At 41.6% G+C, this 14,446-nt stretch overlaps 1 protein-coding gene across 1 annotated transcript in view; it reads right to left on the reverse strand.

The window, feature by feature from the left end:
• The window catches only part of LOC139392739 (cilia and flagella associated protein 54), a 116,590-nt gene that overhangs the window by 74,053 nt on the left and 28,091 nt on the right, over nt 1-14,446 (reverse strand). Inside the window, exons 16-26 of the mRNA XM_071140952.1 lie at nt 11,814-11,979; nt 11,448-11,543; nt 11,119-11,240; nt 10,608-10,799; nt 10,217-10,309; nt 8,685-8,870; nt 8,313-8,437; nt 8,010-8,157; nt 7,611-7,766; nt 7,243-7,365; nt 3,457-3,582 (exon numbers count right to left, since the gene is read on the reverse strand). Coding sequence (XP_070997053.1) covers nt 3,457-3,582; nt 7,243-7,365; nt 7,611-7,766; nt 8,010-8,157; nt 8,313-8,437; nt 8,685-8,870; nt 10,217-10,309; nt 10,608-10,799; nt 11,119-11,240; nt 11,448-11,543; nt 11,814-11,979 — 1,533 coding nt within the window. The remainder of the gene's footprint in view (nt 1-3,456; nt 3,583-7,242; nt 7,366-7,610; nt 7,767-8,009; nt 8,158-8,312; nt 8,438-8,684; nt 8,871-10,216; nt 10,310-10,607; nt 10,800-11,118; nt 11,241-11,447; nt 11,544-11,813; nt 11,980-14,446) is intronic.

Below are 14,446 nucleotides of genomic sequence, written 5' to 3' on the forward strand. Positions count from 1 at the left end.
TTACAGCTGTAATCGCAGCAAAAGGTGGCGCTACAAAGTATTAACTTAAGGGGGCTGAATAATTTTGCACGCCCAATTTTTCAGTTTTTGATTTGTTAAAAAAGTTTGAAATATCCAATAAATGTCGTTCCACTTCATGATTGTGTACCACTTGTTGTTGATTCTTCACAAAAAAATACAGTTTTATATCTTTATGTTTGAAGCCTGAAATGTGGCAAAAGGTCGCAAAGTTCAAGGGGGCCGAATACTTTCGCAAGGCACTGTATATAAACACCTATGAAAAATACAGATGAAAACCATCTTGGTAAATAGTGTGGTCTACAGCTTATCATGAGATACTCAGGCGAGCAAAACCTTGAGACTTTGTTAGATTTCATACACCAGCTGTTGTTTACAAATATACATAGACCGCCACCCCTTGTCTTACCAGAGGCTGCTGTTCTATCCTGCCGAATAAGCTTAAAACCCGACAGCTGTACGTTATTCATGTCGTCGTTCAGCCACGACTCAGTGAAATATAAGATATTACAGTTTTTAATGTCCCGTTGGTAGGAAATTTGTGATCATAGTTTGTCTATTTTACGTTGGCTAATAGGACCGATGGTAAAGGTAGATTACCCTCTCGGCGACAGATACAAGGCACCCGGACCTTCGTCCTCGATACCTCCGTCTCTTTCTCCTGTGAATGACGGGGAAGAGGGCCTTGTCGGGCGTCTGAGGTAAATCCTTCCCGCCCGTCTCGATGAAGAAAAAGTATTCCTCCAGTACGGGGTGGGTAATCGCTGTCCTGATATGTAGAAGCTCTTTTCGATCATAAGACATGGTGGCAGAAACATTATGTACAAAGTAAGTTACAAATAACGCGAAAAAACATACAGTGGTTGCTCAACTAAAAGTTTGAATTATGCTGCAGGATTTAGAGGTCATTTGTGGTTTAGTACGGTACTCTGCGTCATTACTTCTTTGCTCCAGACCAGCGCAAGGGGGAGTTAGAGCACTGATTATGCTTTTGGGTCCCAAGGTGCTACTGTGTCTCTAACTGACAATGAATGGGTGACATAAACCAAATAGAAACTGATAATTGTGCATGACTTCAAAATTGAATTTCAATGAACTGAATGATGAGGATGAAGAAGGTGATTGAATTTAGAACAATAGTGTTAGAATTGCTATTCCACTGTCTTGCACATGCACACCCGGAAAGATACACTTATTTAATTTGTTACTACTCGTCAGTATTACTTACTAATAAAACTGTTGTTACACTAAGGTTTTTATTCTAAGAGAAACGTAGACTACAATTAGGGTGTGGAAATGTTAGGATTATTTTGCTATTACTGCGGTACTGTAGCCTACTCCCGACCGGTCACATTGTACAGCGCCCGAGCAGCGCAAAGTTCTAAGACACTGCATCACTGCGTTTCTACAGGTGCTGGTTCAATACCTGTGCTGGCCGTACACACTAAAATGCCCTTTTCTCAAAAGTGATTTTTCAAGTGTATCAGCTTCCAAAGCAGAATTACTTTCCGATTGTTCCTCAAAAATGCAGTGTATGATATACCATGATGTAGCTCTGAGTCTCTTTTTACCAATGTTAAAAACCCCATTTCAAATGTTGCTACATAAATCCAGGTGGTGAGTCACAATTTCTTAAATGATCAGTAAATTCAAATGCTGCTGGTTAAATGTCCGGAAACCCTGACACACACACAAAGCGAAGAGCACAATCCTCAATGTGACATACAGTACCAGTCAAAGGTTTGGACCCACGTACTCATTCCAGGCTTTTTCTTTATTTTTTACTATTTTCTGCATTGCAAAATAATAGTGAAGACATCAACTATGAAATAACACATATGGAATCATGTAGTAACCAAAGAAGTGCTAAATAAATCCAAAAAATTTTATATTTGAGATTCTTTAAAGTAGCCACCCTTCGCCTTGATGACAGCTTTGCACACGCTTGCCAATATCTCAACCAGCTTCATTATATATTCACCTGGAATGCATTTCAATGAACAGGTGTGCCTTGTTAAAAGTTCCTTTGTGGAATTTCTTTCCTTCTGAATGCGTTCGAGCCATTCAGAACTCGCTTGGGCCAAGAAACACGAGCAATGGACATTAGACCAGTGGAAATCTGTCCTTTGGTCTGATGAGTCCAAATGAGAGATTTTTGGTTCCCACCGCAGTGTCTTTGTGAGACGCAGAGTAGGTGAAAGGATGATCTCGGCATGTGTGGTTCCCACCGTGAAGCATGGAGGAGGAGCTGTGATGGTATAAGGGTGCTTTGCTGGTAACACTGTCAACAATTTATTTAGAATTTTAAGGCACACTTAACCAGCATGGCTACTACAACATTCTGCAGCGATACGCCATCCCATCTGGTTTGCGCTTAGTGGGACTATCATTTGGTTTTCAACAGGACAATGACCCAACACACCTCCAGGCTGTGTAAGGGCTATTTGACCAAGAAGGAGAGTGATGGAGTGCTGCATCAGATGACCTGGCCTCCACAATCACCCAACCTCAACCCAATTGAGATGGTTTGGGATGAGTTGGACCGCAGAGTGAAGGAAAAGCAGCAAACAAGTGCTCAGCATATGTGGAAACTCCTTTAAGACTATTTGGAAAAGCATTCCAGGTGAAGCTGGTTGAGAGAATACCAAGAATGTGCAAAGCTGTCATCAAGGCAAAAGGTGGGTACTTTGAAGAATCTCAAATATAAAATATATTTTGATTTGTTAAATACTTTTTTGGTTACTACATGATTCCATATGTGTTATTTCATAGTTGATGTCTTCATTATTATTATACAATGTAGAAAATAGTAAAAATAAAGAAAAACCCTTGAATGAGTAGGTGTCCAAACTTTTGACTGGTACTGAACAACGTGAGGCTATTTGATGAGTTTCCGAGTATAGGTTTTTTTTCTGTAGTGATGCTTTGAATCCTCTGCTTCATTTAGACAACATGGTAATTAACAGACAAAACACACTATTGATGTGTGTAACAGGGGCTTAAGTGTGGGACGTTACCATAGTAATGGGGCCACTCAAGCCTTGTCACGTCTGTGTGAGATTTTGAATCTGACAACTGACTAGTAGTAGACCATGTCTCTTTGCAAGCAGTTGAAGCCAACTCCCAACTAACATTGAAAAACAACCGAGCTCGTGAAAAAAACAATGTAAATAGCCAAGAAACACGAGGACAAAGTCTCACTTTGTAGGCTTTCGAGTAAATTATACCAACTTTTATGCCTGTGCGCAGCGCCTCCAAAAATGTATCTATCAGCACTTCACTCACAGCGCACAGCTCACCAGCCAGTCATTGATGCTGCGCGAGGTGGGACCGGCATTTGGCAGGTGTTAATTTTATGCCCTGCTTGGGCTGTAAATGGAGGTGTGCTTTGATGAGTAATTGATTAAAAGGCAGTATAGGTTACAGTGCAGTACATACCCCGTCTGGCTCCACTGGAAGGGGCTTACTGGGTCCCTGCACGGTCTCCAGGATATCACGGAGGACTTTCTTTCCCTGTTCGATCACTGTTGCTGCCAAACGGTGCTTCTCCAGGGTGCGAAGGGCCTATGGGTTAGTAGAAGACTGGTCTTAATAGATCTAGATGTATGAAACTCACACACACACACTGAGTTAAAACCTTTTCCAGCTCTCCCTCTTTGGTTGGTATATAGCTCAAAGGCCCAAAACGGAACACACAGCCATATCCTTACAAACACCTTGGGTGGCTGCGCAAAATCTTCTTCAGCTCTTCCTCTTTTTCACACACATACAGACACTAGGGTTTAATAGCGGGATCCGGGTTACCGAGATGCCCAGAGATTTCCTGACCAAACCCATTCTCGATTCCAGAGATAAATAAGGGCGAGAAACCAGTAAATTATAATAAATCATTTCAAAAAACAGTGTGACGTGAAATGGCACTATTAAATTATATGAAATGTCTAAATCTGGCTTATCTACAGCCATCTCTGCTATCTGCATGGTCAATCATATTCCTGTAAAGCTTAGAGAGGGTTTCATGAATACACCGGAGAAATATGTTTCTACTGGTGTTTTCGCCCAAGATGTTAGTGACCATTGCCCAGTTGTTTGTGTTAGAGATACAAAAATCTAGTTACAAAAATCTAAGCCTTGTGTCATCACAAAGAGGAACTTTAAAAACTTCAGTGAACAGGCTTTTCTTTTACATTATCTTTATTATAGTGACCTTGATTGAATTTCAGCTATCCCTGAATCTGATTTAGCTTTGAGCCTCTTTGCATATGTCTTCAATACTATTGTGGATAATCGTACTCCCTTCAAAAAATAAAGGGTTAAAGGTAGATGGAATGTCTGGTACACTCCGGAATTATCAGAAGTTATTCAGAAAAGAGATGATGCTTGGGTCAAGGCTTAGGCTTGGACCGGCAAGCTTTTAAGCAACTGAGGAATCATTGTTTAAGACAAATCAGAAATGCAAAATCTGATTCACCACTTTCAGATTGTAATGGGAACCCGGGTAAAGTCTGGAAAACTGTCAAATTCCTTTAGGGTTCTACTTCCTCCTCTCTGACACAACAAATTCATTCAGACACTGGCCTCATTGGGGAAAATATGCCATCATTGATGCCTTTAATCACCATTTCATTTCAGCGGGCTATCTCTCTTTGAAATAACTTCTAAGCCTATTCACAATGATATAAGGCTGGATGCTGATAGGAGAAACTTTCTGAATGATCAAAGAAATAATTTTTATTTTAGGCTATTTATAGAAAAAGAAGTCCTGGATGCTTTGCTAGCAATAGACAACAATACATCTACAGAGGCCGACCAACTGGATCCTGGTCTGATTAAGTGTGCAGCGCCCATCATAGTTGGCTCAATAACACACTTTTTTACTTAACATTGTTATCAGGAAATATTTTCAAAGTATAGAAATCAGCTCTAGGATAGTAGTGATCTTAATAATTATCACCCCATTTCAAGGCGTCCTTGTCTAACTAAGATTCTAGAATACTTGGTAAATGTACAACTTTGCTATTTTTTTTATCATAGAAATGTATTTTGAATGTCAACCAATCAGGGTTTAGTCCTGGGCATAGCACTGTTACAGCAACCACTTTAGTTGTTAATGATCTTGTCAATGCTTTAGACACAAAAATCAAATGTGCTGCTTTGTTTGTGGACCTGTCAAAAGATTTTGATACTGTTGATCATGCTATTTTAATGAATAAGTTGTCCTGAATAGGCTGAGCTCGGACACCTGTTAATGGATTCTTAGTGACAGAACATAAAGGTGTACCACAGGGGTCAATTTTGGGACCTGTTCTCTTCACTATTTACACTACCGGTCAAACGTTTTAGAACACCTATTCAACGTTTTTTTTGCTTTTTTAAAACTTTTTTCTACATTGTAGAATAACAGTGAAGACATCTAAACGATGAAATAACACATTTTGAATCATGTAGTAACCAAAAAGGTTTATACAAATCAAAACATATTTTATATTTGAGATTCTTCAAATAGCCACCCTTTGACTTGATGACAGCTTTGCACACTCTTGGAATTCTCTCAACCAGCTTCATGAGGTAGTGTCCTGGAATGCATTTCAATTAACAGGCGTGCCTTCTTAAAAGTAAATTTGTGGATTAACTTTTTGTGGTTAATTCATTCTTTCTTAACACGTTTGAGCCAATCAGTTGTGTTGTGACAAGGTGTGTGTGTGTGTGTGGGGGGGGGGTTTATAAAGAAGATAGCCCTATTTGGTAAAAGACCAAGTCCATATTATGGCAAGAACAGCTCAAAAATGCAAAGAGAAACGACAGTCCATCATTGCTTTAAGACATGAAGGTCAGTCAATCCGGAAAATTTCAGGAACATTGAAAGTTTCTTCAAGTGCAGTCACAAAAACTATCAAGCGCTATGATGAAACTGATTCTCATGAGGACGGCCTCCTCCTGTTCAGAGGAGTCTGTGTGAATCAGGCCTTCATGGTCGAATTTCTGCAAAGAAACCACTACTAAAGGACACCAATAAGAAGAGACTTGCTTGGGCCAAGAAACATGAGCAATGGACATTAGACCGGTGAAAATGTGTCCTTTTGTTAGGAGTCCAAATGAGACATTTTTGGTTCCAACCGAACAGATGATCTCGGCATGTGTATTTCCCACGGTAAAGCATGGAGGAGGAAGTGTTATTGTGTGGGGGTGCTTTGCTGGTGACACTGTCTGTGATTCATTTAGAATTCAAGGCACACTTAACCAGCATGGCTACACAACATTCTGCAGTGATACGCCATCCCATCTGGTTTGCGCTTAGTGGGACTATCATTTGTTTTTGAACAGGACAATTACCCAACACACCTCCTGGCTGTGTAAGGGCTATTTTACCAAGAAGGGTAGTGAAGGAGTGCTGCATCAGATGACCTGTCTACCACAATCCCCTGACCTCAACCAAACTGAAATGGTTTGGAATGAGTCAGACCTCAGAGTGAAGGAAAAGCAGCCAACAAGTACTCAGCTTATGTGGAAACTCCTTCAAGACTGTTCTAAAAGCATTCCTATTGAAGCTGGTTGAGAGAATGCCAAGAGTGTGCAAAGCTGTCATCAAGGCAAAGGGTGGCTACTTTGAAGAATCTCAAATCTAAAATATGTTCATATTTGTTTAACACTTTTTTGGTTGCTACATTATTCCATATGTGTTATTTCATAGCTTTGATGTCTTCACTATTATTCTATAACGTAGAAAATATAAAAAAATAAGAAAAACCCTTGAATGAGTAGGTGTGTCCAAACCTTTGACTGGTACTGTATATAACCTTCCCAAATTCCCCCGGGAGCCAGGTGCAAGCGGAGAGAAAAGGGACAACAAGTGACATCTTTCAGTGAAAGGTAGATTAAAACAAATGTAATTTTCACTAGACCGCATAATATTTTACCAACAGTGCTTCATAGGCCTACATTAATAGGCTACACCAACAAAATAATATGGTGACTTTGAGAGAACTTTGAGTTTATTAAATTGCAACAAGAAAACTTTAGATGAATGTGTTAATTTCTCCATTTAGAGTGGTATAATCATTTCAGTTTCAGTTTTATTCACTGGTAATATATGCTTTTAAATAGCACCTTCGGTTTGAACGGGAATACCGGTATGCCCGGTAATTTCTTGGCTTTTCTCGGGAAGGAAAATTTGTAGATTCTCTGGAAAATATTATACTCCGACACACACAAACACATGGTTACCTTGGCAACATAATATGTTATACAGGCTATCATGTGCAGGAGAGACTCTGAGGTGGTGGCTGAGCGTTTTTGTTTGACAACTCCTGAGATCTCTGTCAGCACCGCCAGGCACTTCATCAGCACCTCGAAGAGACATACATACTGTTTACACCCACATTTACAAGATCAGCACAGCAATGTGATAATCATAATAGTAAATCAATCATTTACAAACAATAAGCAACATTTTTCCAAAAACAATTAAAAAGCATGCTAAATGGAGAATCTACATCGAAGGTGCTTAGACATACACCAATAGGCTTAATCTGGGTCCAGGAAACAGTGAGCCAAGAGTCAATCAGGAGCTCAGTAGGTTTATTGTACCTTACCTGTACAACAGGCTCTGCTGGGATCTGGTGAAACATGAGCGGGGCCAGCAGGCCATAACACCCCACCACAGCCTGCAGGGCAGCGCTGCTGTCATTCAGCCAGAGAGCCAGGTCTATGGCCACCAGCATCCGCTCACACTCTGCCAACCTGGCCTCCTGAAGGGGGTAAAAGTAAACACAGCTGCCATCATACCACCCTCTCTAACATCTCTCACTGTCATGCTTGGTTCTCTCTCAGAGTCACATATATTACATTCTGAAAAATCCAAATTCCACATGTGACTCCCACGCAGGGACTCTTGGACTTGGAAGAAACAAATGTTCTTACCCAGAGCCCAGTTTACAGCCATGACCATAAAGGAGCCATCCATTTAGGAAACAGTGCCTTAGTGTACTTACCTGTCCCCAAATGAGTGGTCCCCCGTCACTGAGGGTGTCACAGAACAGCGCACCCTCCTGGATGTGGATCTCTGTCTGCATCAGGATGGAGGAGAGGAAGAGGTGGAGGAGGAGAGGAGAGGAGCGCTGAAGAGTCTCCAAACGCAGCCTGCAGAGGAGGAGGGAGAGAGGGGGGGATGAGAAAACGAGAGGGAAATCGGGTGAAAGAGGGGATAGATTAACAAGAGCCATGACAGAAAGGAATGTGCTGGAATAAGTATCTCAAACAAACACATATCCTCAGTCAGAGTGTGTTGTCCTCACTTGGTCTGAGCTAGCCCCTCTAAAGTGGCCCCTGGCTCTTGAAGACCTTTAGGCTGGTTGAAGTGGCTCCACAGTTCACTGCAGGCTCTCTTGGCTAGAGCGTGTTGCCCTGTCTGGTACGCTGCCTGCATGGGACACAACACAGACAGGGAGAGAGGGTCCTACAGTCACCAGATTATACATAGAGTAACTCACACACACTCAATAAATCGGTGACGTTATATATGGCCGAATCCTAACGTGAGATGTGTGTGTAGCTATAACCCAAACTTTCTCACTAGTCTTTCATTAACAAACACAGCTACAGGATTTGAATATCATGTTACATGATAAGTCTTTGAGGTGTGAGTGTTAGGATTCCTTCCTCAGTACCTGTGCCAGGTGTGCCCAGGTGGTGAGCAATGGCAGAGGCAAGGAGGCTAGCAGAGGCCTGGTTGTCTCTCCAATGGCATTGCCCACCAGTTTACCCCCGGCGTTGTAGGCTGCTACAGCAAACACATACTTCTGGTTCGGCTCCAAGCAGTCCACTCGTAGCAGTCGCTCCCCTGATGCAGGAACCTGGGCAGAAACACAGGGACAGAGAGTTTATGAAAAATCTAGCCATTGAAATAAAATGAAAATCTATTCATTCTATTTCTATGAATCTAGCTAGGCCAACCATGAGTACAGATGTCTTGGGAATAATTAGTGGTGGCCAATTTTCCCTCTAAGCTGCACATGGGCGCGCAGCTCCCCTTGGACTGCTGCACAGAAGAAATATCAGCCTAGGCAGAGAAGCACCAGAATGAACATCGCTCAACTTTCTAGAGTTTTCCCTTTAGTTAACACTATCAACGTTTCCCGTTACTGTGGGAATTGTGCTCGAACCAACGCAATATTAGTCACTTTCAAAGTAATATATCGAAGCAAAACGAACTATGCAAGAGCACATTGGAGTAGGATTCTATTTGGAGTAGGATTCTATTGCATTGACAGGCACGACTCAGGCCTTAATCTACACAGACCGGTGGGCCATAATATGCAAATAGTCATTGCCATATATGGATCTGCCATTCACTTTGAACTGGACTGTGTTTACAGCATGAGCAGTCGTGAGTAGAAGTGATTGTTTTGAGATCAAATTGAGAGCTGCATGTAGCCACCTGTGCACATTTGTTCATATTCTTTACTAGTTAGTGAGTTATTAGCCCAGTTATAGCTAATTTCTAGCCAACAATGGGGGAGTGGTTGCTTCCTACAAGACATCTTTGAAAAGCAAGTCAGGTGAAGAGTTTTTTTTATGTCTTAAAGGGGAAGTGTTGTATTTTGAGACGGCTATGTAGCCAATAGGCAGATTGCAGCATAATTTGTCTGACTTTCTGTAATAATGGGAATAATAATTAATTACATTTGTAAGGTGGTTTCTTTCATCAAACAACAAAACATTTTCAGTCACCTCTTTGTCTGAAGGACAAGTGGATAAACAGGTTAATGTCAAGTCCTGCATGTTTTTGTTTTTTTCAAAAGTCTCATGTAATGTACACATTACATTGAACACTACACATGTGCTGCTACTGTAGCATTGTTTCTGATGGTAGGCCACTCTGGTAGGCCAACATTATGATCAAATAGCCACAGTAGGCTACTTGGCCACTGTTAAAACTAACTTAAAGCGGGTACAGCCTCAGTGTTCACAGTAAACATGCGGCAAGAATTTTTACAACGTTCAAGTTTGCACTCAGCAGACCTGAAATTTGGCCAGTGCTGAAAACAAATTGAGGGAACATTGGTGGGGCTGCATTGAAAAGCAACAGAACTGTAATACATACCCATGGCCATATAAAATGTGTACCTGAAGAGGGCAGCAGACAAGGTGAGAACTTGCTGTGTGTAGGTGTCAGTAGACATTATGTAGAGTAACTTACCTCGTCTCCAGTGCCCACCAGGTTGATGTCTCCTAGTCTGACTTTCAGGTTGATTCCCTCAGCCTCACGTGCATAGATATGGTACCAGCACACCTGCACCACACCGTGGAGAGACAACATGCTACTGTCTATATAATATGATACTATCCTTATAATATATAATACTATCCTTACAGTAAAACACTATCATATGAATCCCTAAAATAGCACCCACAAAGACATACAGTATGTCATTCCTCCCAGATACAGTATGAGAGTAGCATGAGAACATGACAGTTGCTCTGGATATGATCCTCATGATCCCAATCATAATGATCACCATCCTCATACTGTAGGCTACACACTGACTGATCCAGACAGGAGTGTCTGCTTAGTGTAGACATCCTATCACCTGTTCCTCCAGGGCGTAGGGTGCAGGAGTGAAGGTCATGGAGTGGTAGGTACGGGACAGGAGGATAGGGGAAGGAGGAGGTCTAGTGTTTCGCTCCTCCTCTCCTCCTCTCTCCTTCCTCTCTGACGGACCAGAGGAGCTGAACAGCTTCCTCTCCTCCACCTCTGCCTTCTCTATCAAGACAACAGCCTCCTGTGACCAACACAGGGAGGATACAAGGAATGGGTGAAAACCTCAATGGTGGGCAAACCTCAAGTAAGGCTAGCAGAACTAGCTATTTATTGTGTATACCAACTAAAGGCATTAGTCATTCTCTTGTAATGTACATATCAACGTGACGGACAAGCAAAGCATTTTTATAGAATGGCATTTGTGATATAATGTGTCTCCAATCATAATGTGTCATATCAACAGTAAGACTAGCTGTTGCCATTGGCATCGGCTAATGGGGATCCTAATAAATCAAATCAAAATCAACATGATATTCAATTGACATTTTCAGTGTCTTTACCTCTAGCAGTCTCTTGGTGGCGCTGCTGTTCTGATCCTTCCTGTGGGACAGCAGAGCCTTCTGGACCAGGAACAGAGCTATGGAGACCGTATTCTTTCCGATCCGCTCCAGAAGCACCGACTCTGTAAAAAGAGGTTTTAGGGACCACACAATCATTTTCACAATAATTGGCAATATCTTCTGTTTATAACTAATGCATTACCTAAATACTGATTCATGAAGTAATCAAACTTAAGCACAATATCAGCTTGAAATACACAAGCTGAGAACCTGATGCAGCCATGTAAAGTATGGAGTGCAAGGCCATGGGTGAGGGCTCTCAGTCTCACCTCCTCTGGCTCTGTTAGCCATGGTCTCAGGTATGTCCACACCACCAGGGGGCCTCCTAGATCCCCTACTGTCACCAGCATGCTGCTGCAGCTCAGCTAAGGGAAGGGACACAACACAGCACAGCACAGCATACAGAGTGGATGGGTCGAGGGGAAGTGAGGATGGCAGATTTGAGATGATGAGCACGACAATAACTCTTAAGAAGAGGGGGACACGGGTTTGGTTTTGTGTACGTTTCAATGAGGATGAAATAGAGGATGTCTTGGAAAAGCAGGAAATCCTGATTAATCTGGTGGGGAAAAAAATCACAGAAAAGCATTCTGGGATGGTGGAGGACTATCTGTCTGGAGGCCTTGCTGACATACCTGGGCAGGTGTTGAGCAGCTTGAGGGAGACTCTGTGCTGGACAGACAGCAGTTCCAGATGCAGGTCCATGGGGACCAGAGAGAGAGAGAGAGACAGGGAGGGACTCTTCACCCTCTCTCCCTCTCCTCCTTCTGCAGGGGAATGCATGGCCGGCCCAGCAAACTTCTGTAAATAGAGAATGATGTGTGGTGACAGACCTGGGCCAAAATAGCTGTCATCTCGGAGGTGGTTGTGTAGAGTCTTGCACAATGCAAAGCACCTAGTGAAAAACACTAGTCTAACAATGCAATAATACATTATCATCCTTACTATTAGGTAGTAGTCTACCCACAGTGGGTGAAAACGTGCTTTAGTGATTACATTTATAACATATATTTTACCAAGACAAATATGATTATTCATGTTCTAAATTGTTCAGGGGTTTTTTCTCTAACATTTCATTAACAGTATATCAAAAAAGTTGGATTTCGTAACCCAATACATCCGATAATAAGCACCAAGCTCTGTTGACAGAGCGGTGCATCATTCTCGCCTCAACATTTTGAGGATTTTACATGTTGTGGTGGTCGTCTTCATAGCTGTTTCCGATGGTTGCAAAAAGGTAAATTAGCATGACACAAGCTGAATTAAACATAAAAGGCTTTGAAAATAAAAAGCTTGGGGTAAGCTCAGTGCTCATTTGACATTTTACAGAGATAAGCTTGTTTTTGTGAGAAATCTTTGAAAAATAACAGGAATTTCGGATGAATAAGAAGAGCATACACTGAGTATACCAAATATTAGGAAAATATTCCTAATATAGAATTGCGACCTCCCATTTCCCTGTACTGCCCTCAGAACAGCCTCAATTCGTCAGGGAATGGACTCTACAAGGAGTCGAAAGCGTTCCACAGAGATGCTGGCCCAAGTTGACTCCAATGCTTCCCATAGTTGTGTCAAGTTGGCTGGATGTCCTTTGGGTGGTGGACTATTCTTAATGCACACAGGAAACTGTTGAGCGTGAAAAAACCCAGCAGCATTGCAGTTCTTGACACAAACCAGTGCGCCTGGCACCTACTACCATACCCCGTTCAAAGGGCACTTACTGTAAATCTTTTGTCTTGCCCATTCACCCTCTGAATGGCATACACAATCCATGTCACAATGGTCGATGCTTAAAAATCCTTCTTTAACCTGTCTCCTACCCTTCATCTATATTGATTGAAGTGGATTTAACAAGTAACATCAATAATGGATCATAGCTTTCACCTGGTGAGTCTTTGTCATGGAAAGAGCAGGTGTCTTTAATGTTTGGTATACTCAGTGTTTACTCATGTCTGAAAATCGATAATCTATCTTACTTCTATATTGTTTTATGTCCTGCGGACTCGAGAAGAAAGATGACGAGTTCAATGGGAAAGTGAGCCTGTCAGGTAGCCTTCATTCTCGCACACAACCCAGCCTAGCTGACGTCAAAGATGTTCCATCTTCCTTATTTTTGACCACTTTTTTTCTCTGGCCCCCATTGATTTAGTCACCCTAATTTTGGCCATCCTACAAGGGTAAAACAAAACAAAAAAAACTTTGAAACAGATTATGATAGAGACATGAGATTGGGACCATTGGTTTTCTTAGAGGATTATCTACACAATTAACATATTATTTTACCCATTGGTCAAAAAAATTGCTTTTGATTGGACACCCTACAGGTACGTAGGAATATGGTATTTTTAGTGCTTCACACTTCAAGGTTCTTCAAGGGTTCTTGTTAAGGGTGATGGGTCTATGTGGAACCCTAATAACTCAAAGAACCTTTTAAGCGCTTAAATTGTTCTTTGCAGTTCAGAAAAGGGTTCTTTACTCTTTTAGTGATTAACATGTGGTGGCTCATTAGAATATTTTGGGGCGTGTTTTTGTATGTACAACCATGAGTGAGACGGTCATTCCAGTTTATCTGTTCTGTTGTGTTATGCCACGACATGCTAACTATGCACACGGACAGTTATGGGGTCTGATTAAAGACTAAAAGAAGAGCATTATTCCAATTCAGAAATGTTATTTCAATCCTTTATTGTTCAGTCACCATTTTCACTATTAAAGTAGGTTAAATGAAATACAGTGGCTTGCAAAAAGTATTCACCCTCCCTTGGCATTTTTCCTATTTGTTGCCTTACAACCTGGAATTAAAATAGATTTTGGGTGGGGTTGTATCTTTTCATTTACACAACATGCCTACCACTTTGAATGTGCTAAATATTTTTTATTGTGAAACAAACAAGAAATAAGACAAAAAAAACTGAAAAGGTTAGCTTAAATAACTATTCACACCCCCAAAAGTCAAAACTTTGTAGAGCCACCTTTTGCAGCAATTACAGCTGCAAGTCTCTTGGGGAATGTCTCTATAAGCTTGGCACATCTAGCCACTGGGATTTTTGCCCCTTCTTCAAGGCAAAACTGCTGTTTGGATGGGTTGGATGGGTTCCGCTGGTGTACAGCAATCAATAAGTCATACCACAGATTTCCAATTGGATTCAGGTCTGGACTTTGACTAGGCCATTCCAAGACATTTAAACGTTTCCCCTTGAACCACCCAGGTGTTGCTTTAGCAGTATGCATAGGGTCATTGTCCTGCTGGAAGGTGAACCTTCGTCCC

Source organism: Oncorhynchus clarkii, chromosome 33 (genome assembly GCF_045791955.1).
Source record: "Oncorhynchus clarkii lewisi isolate Uvic-CL-2024 chromosome 33, UVic_Ocla_1.0, whole genome shotgun sequence".
Taxonomy (NCBI): Eukaryota; Metazoa; Chordata; class Actinopteri; order Salmoniformes; family Salmonidae; genus Oncorhynchus; species Oncorhynchus clarkii.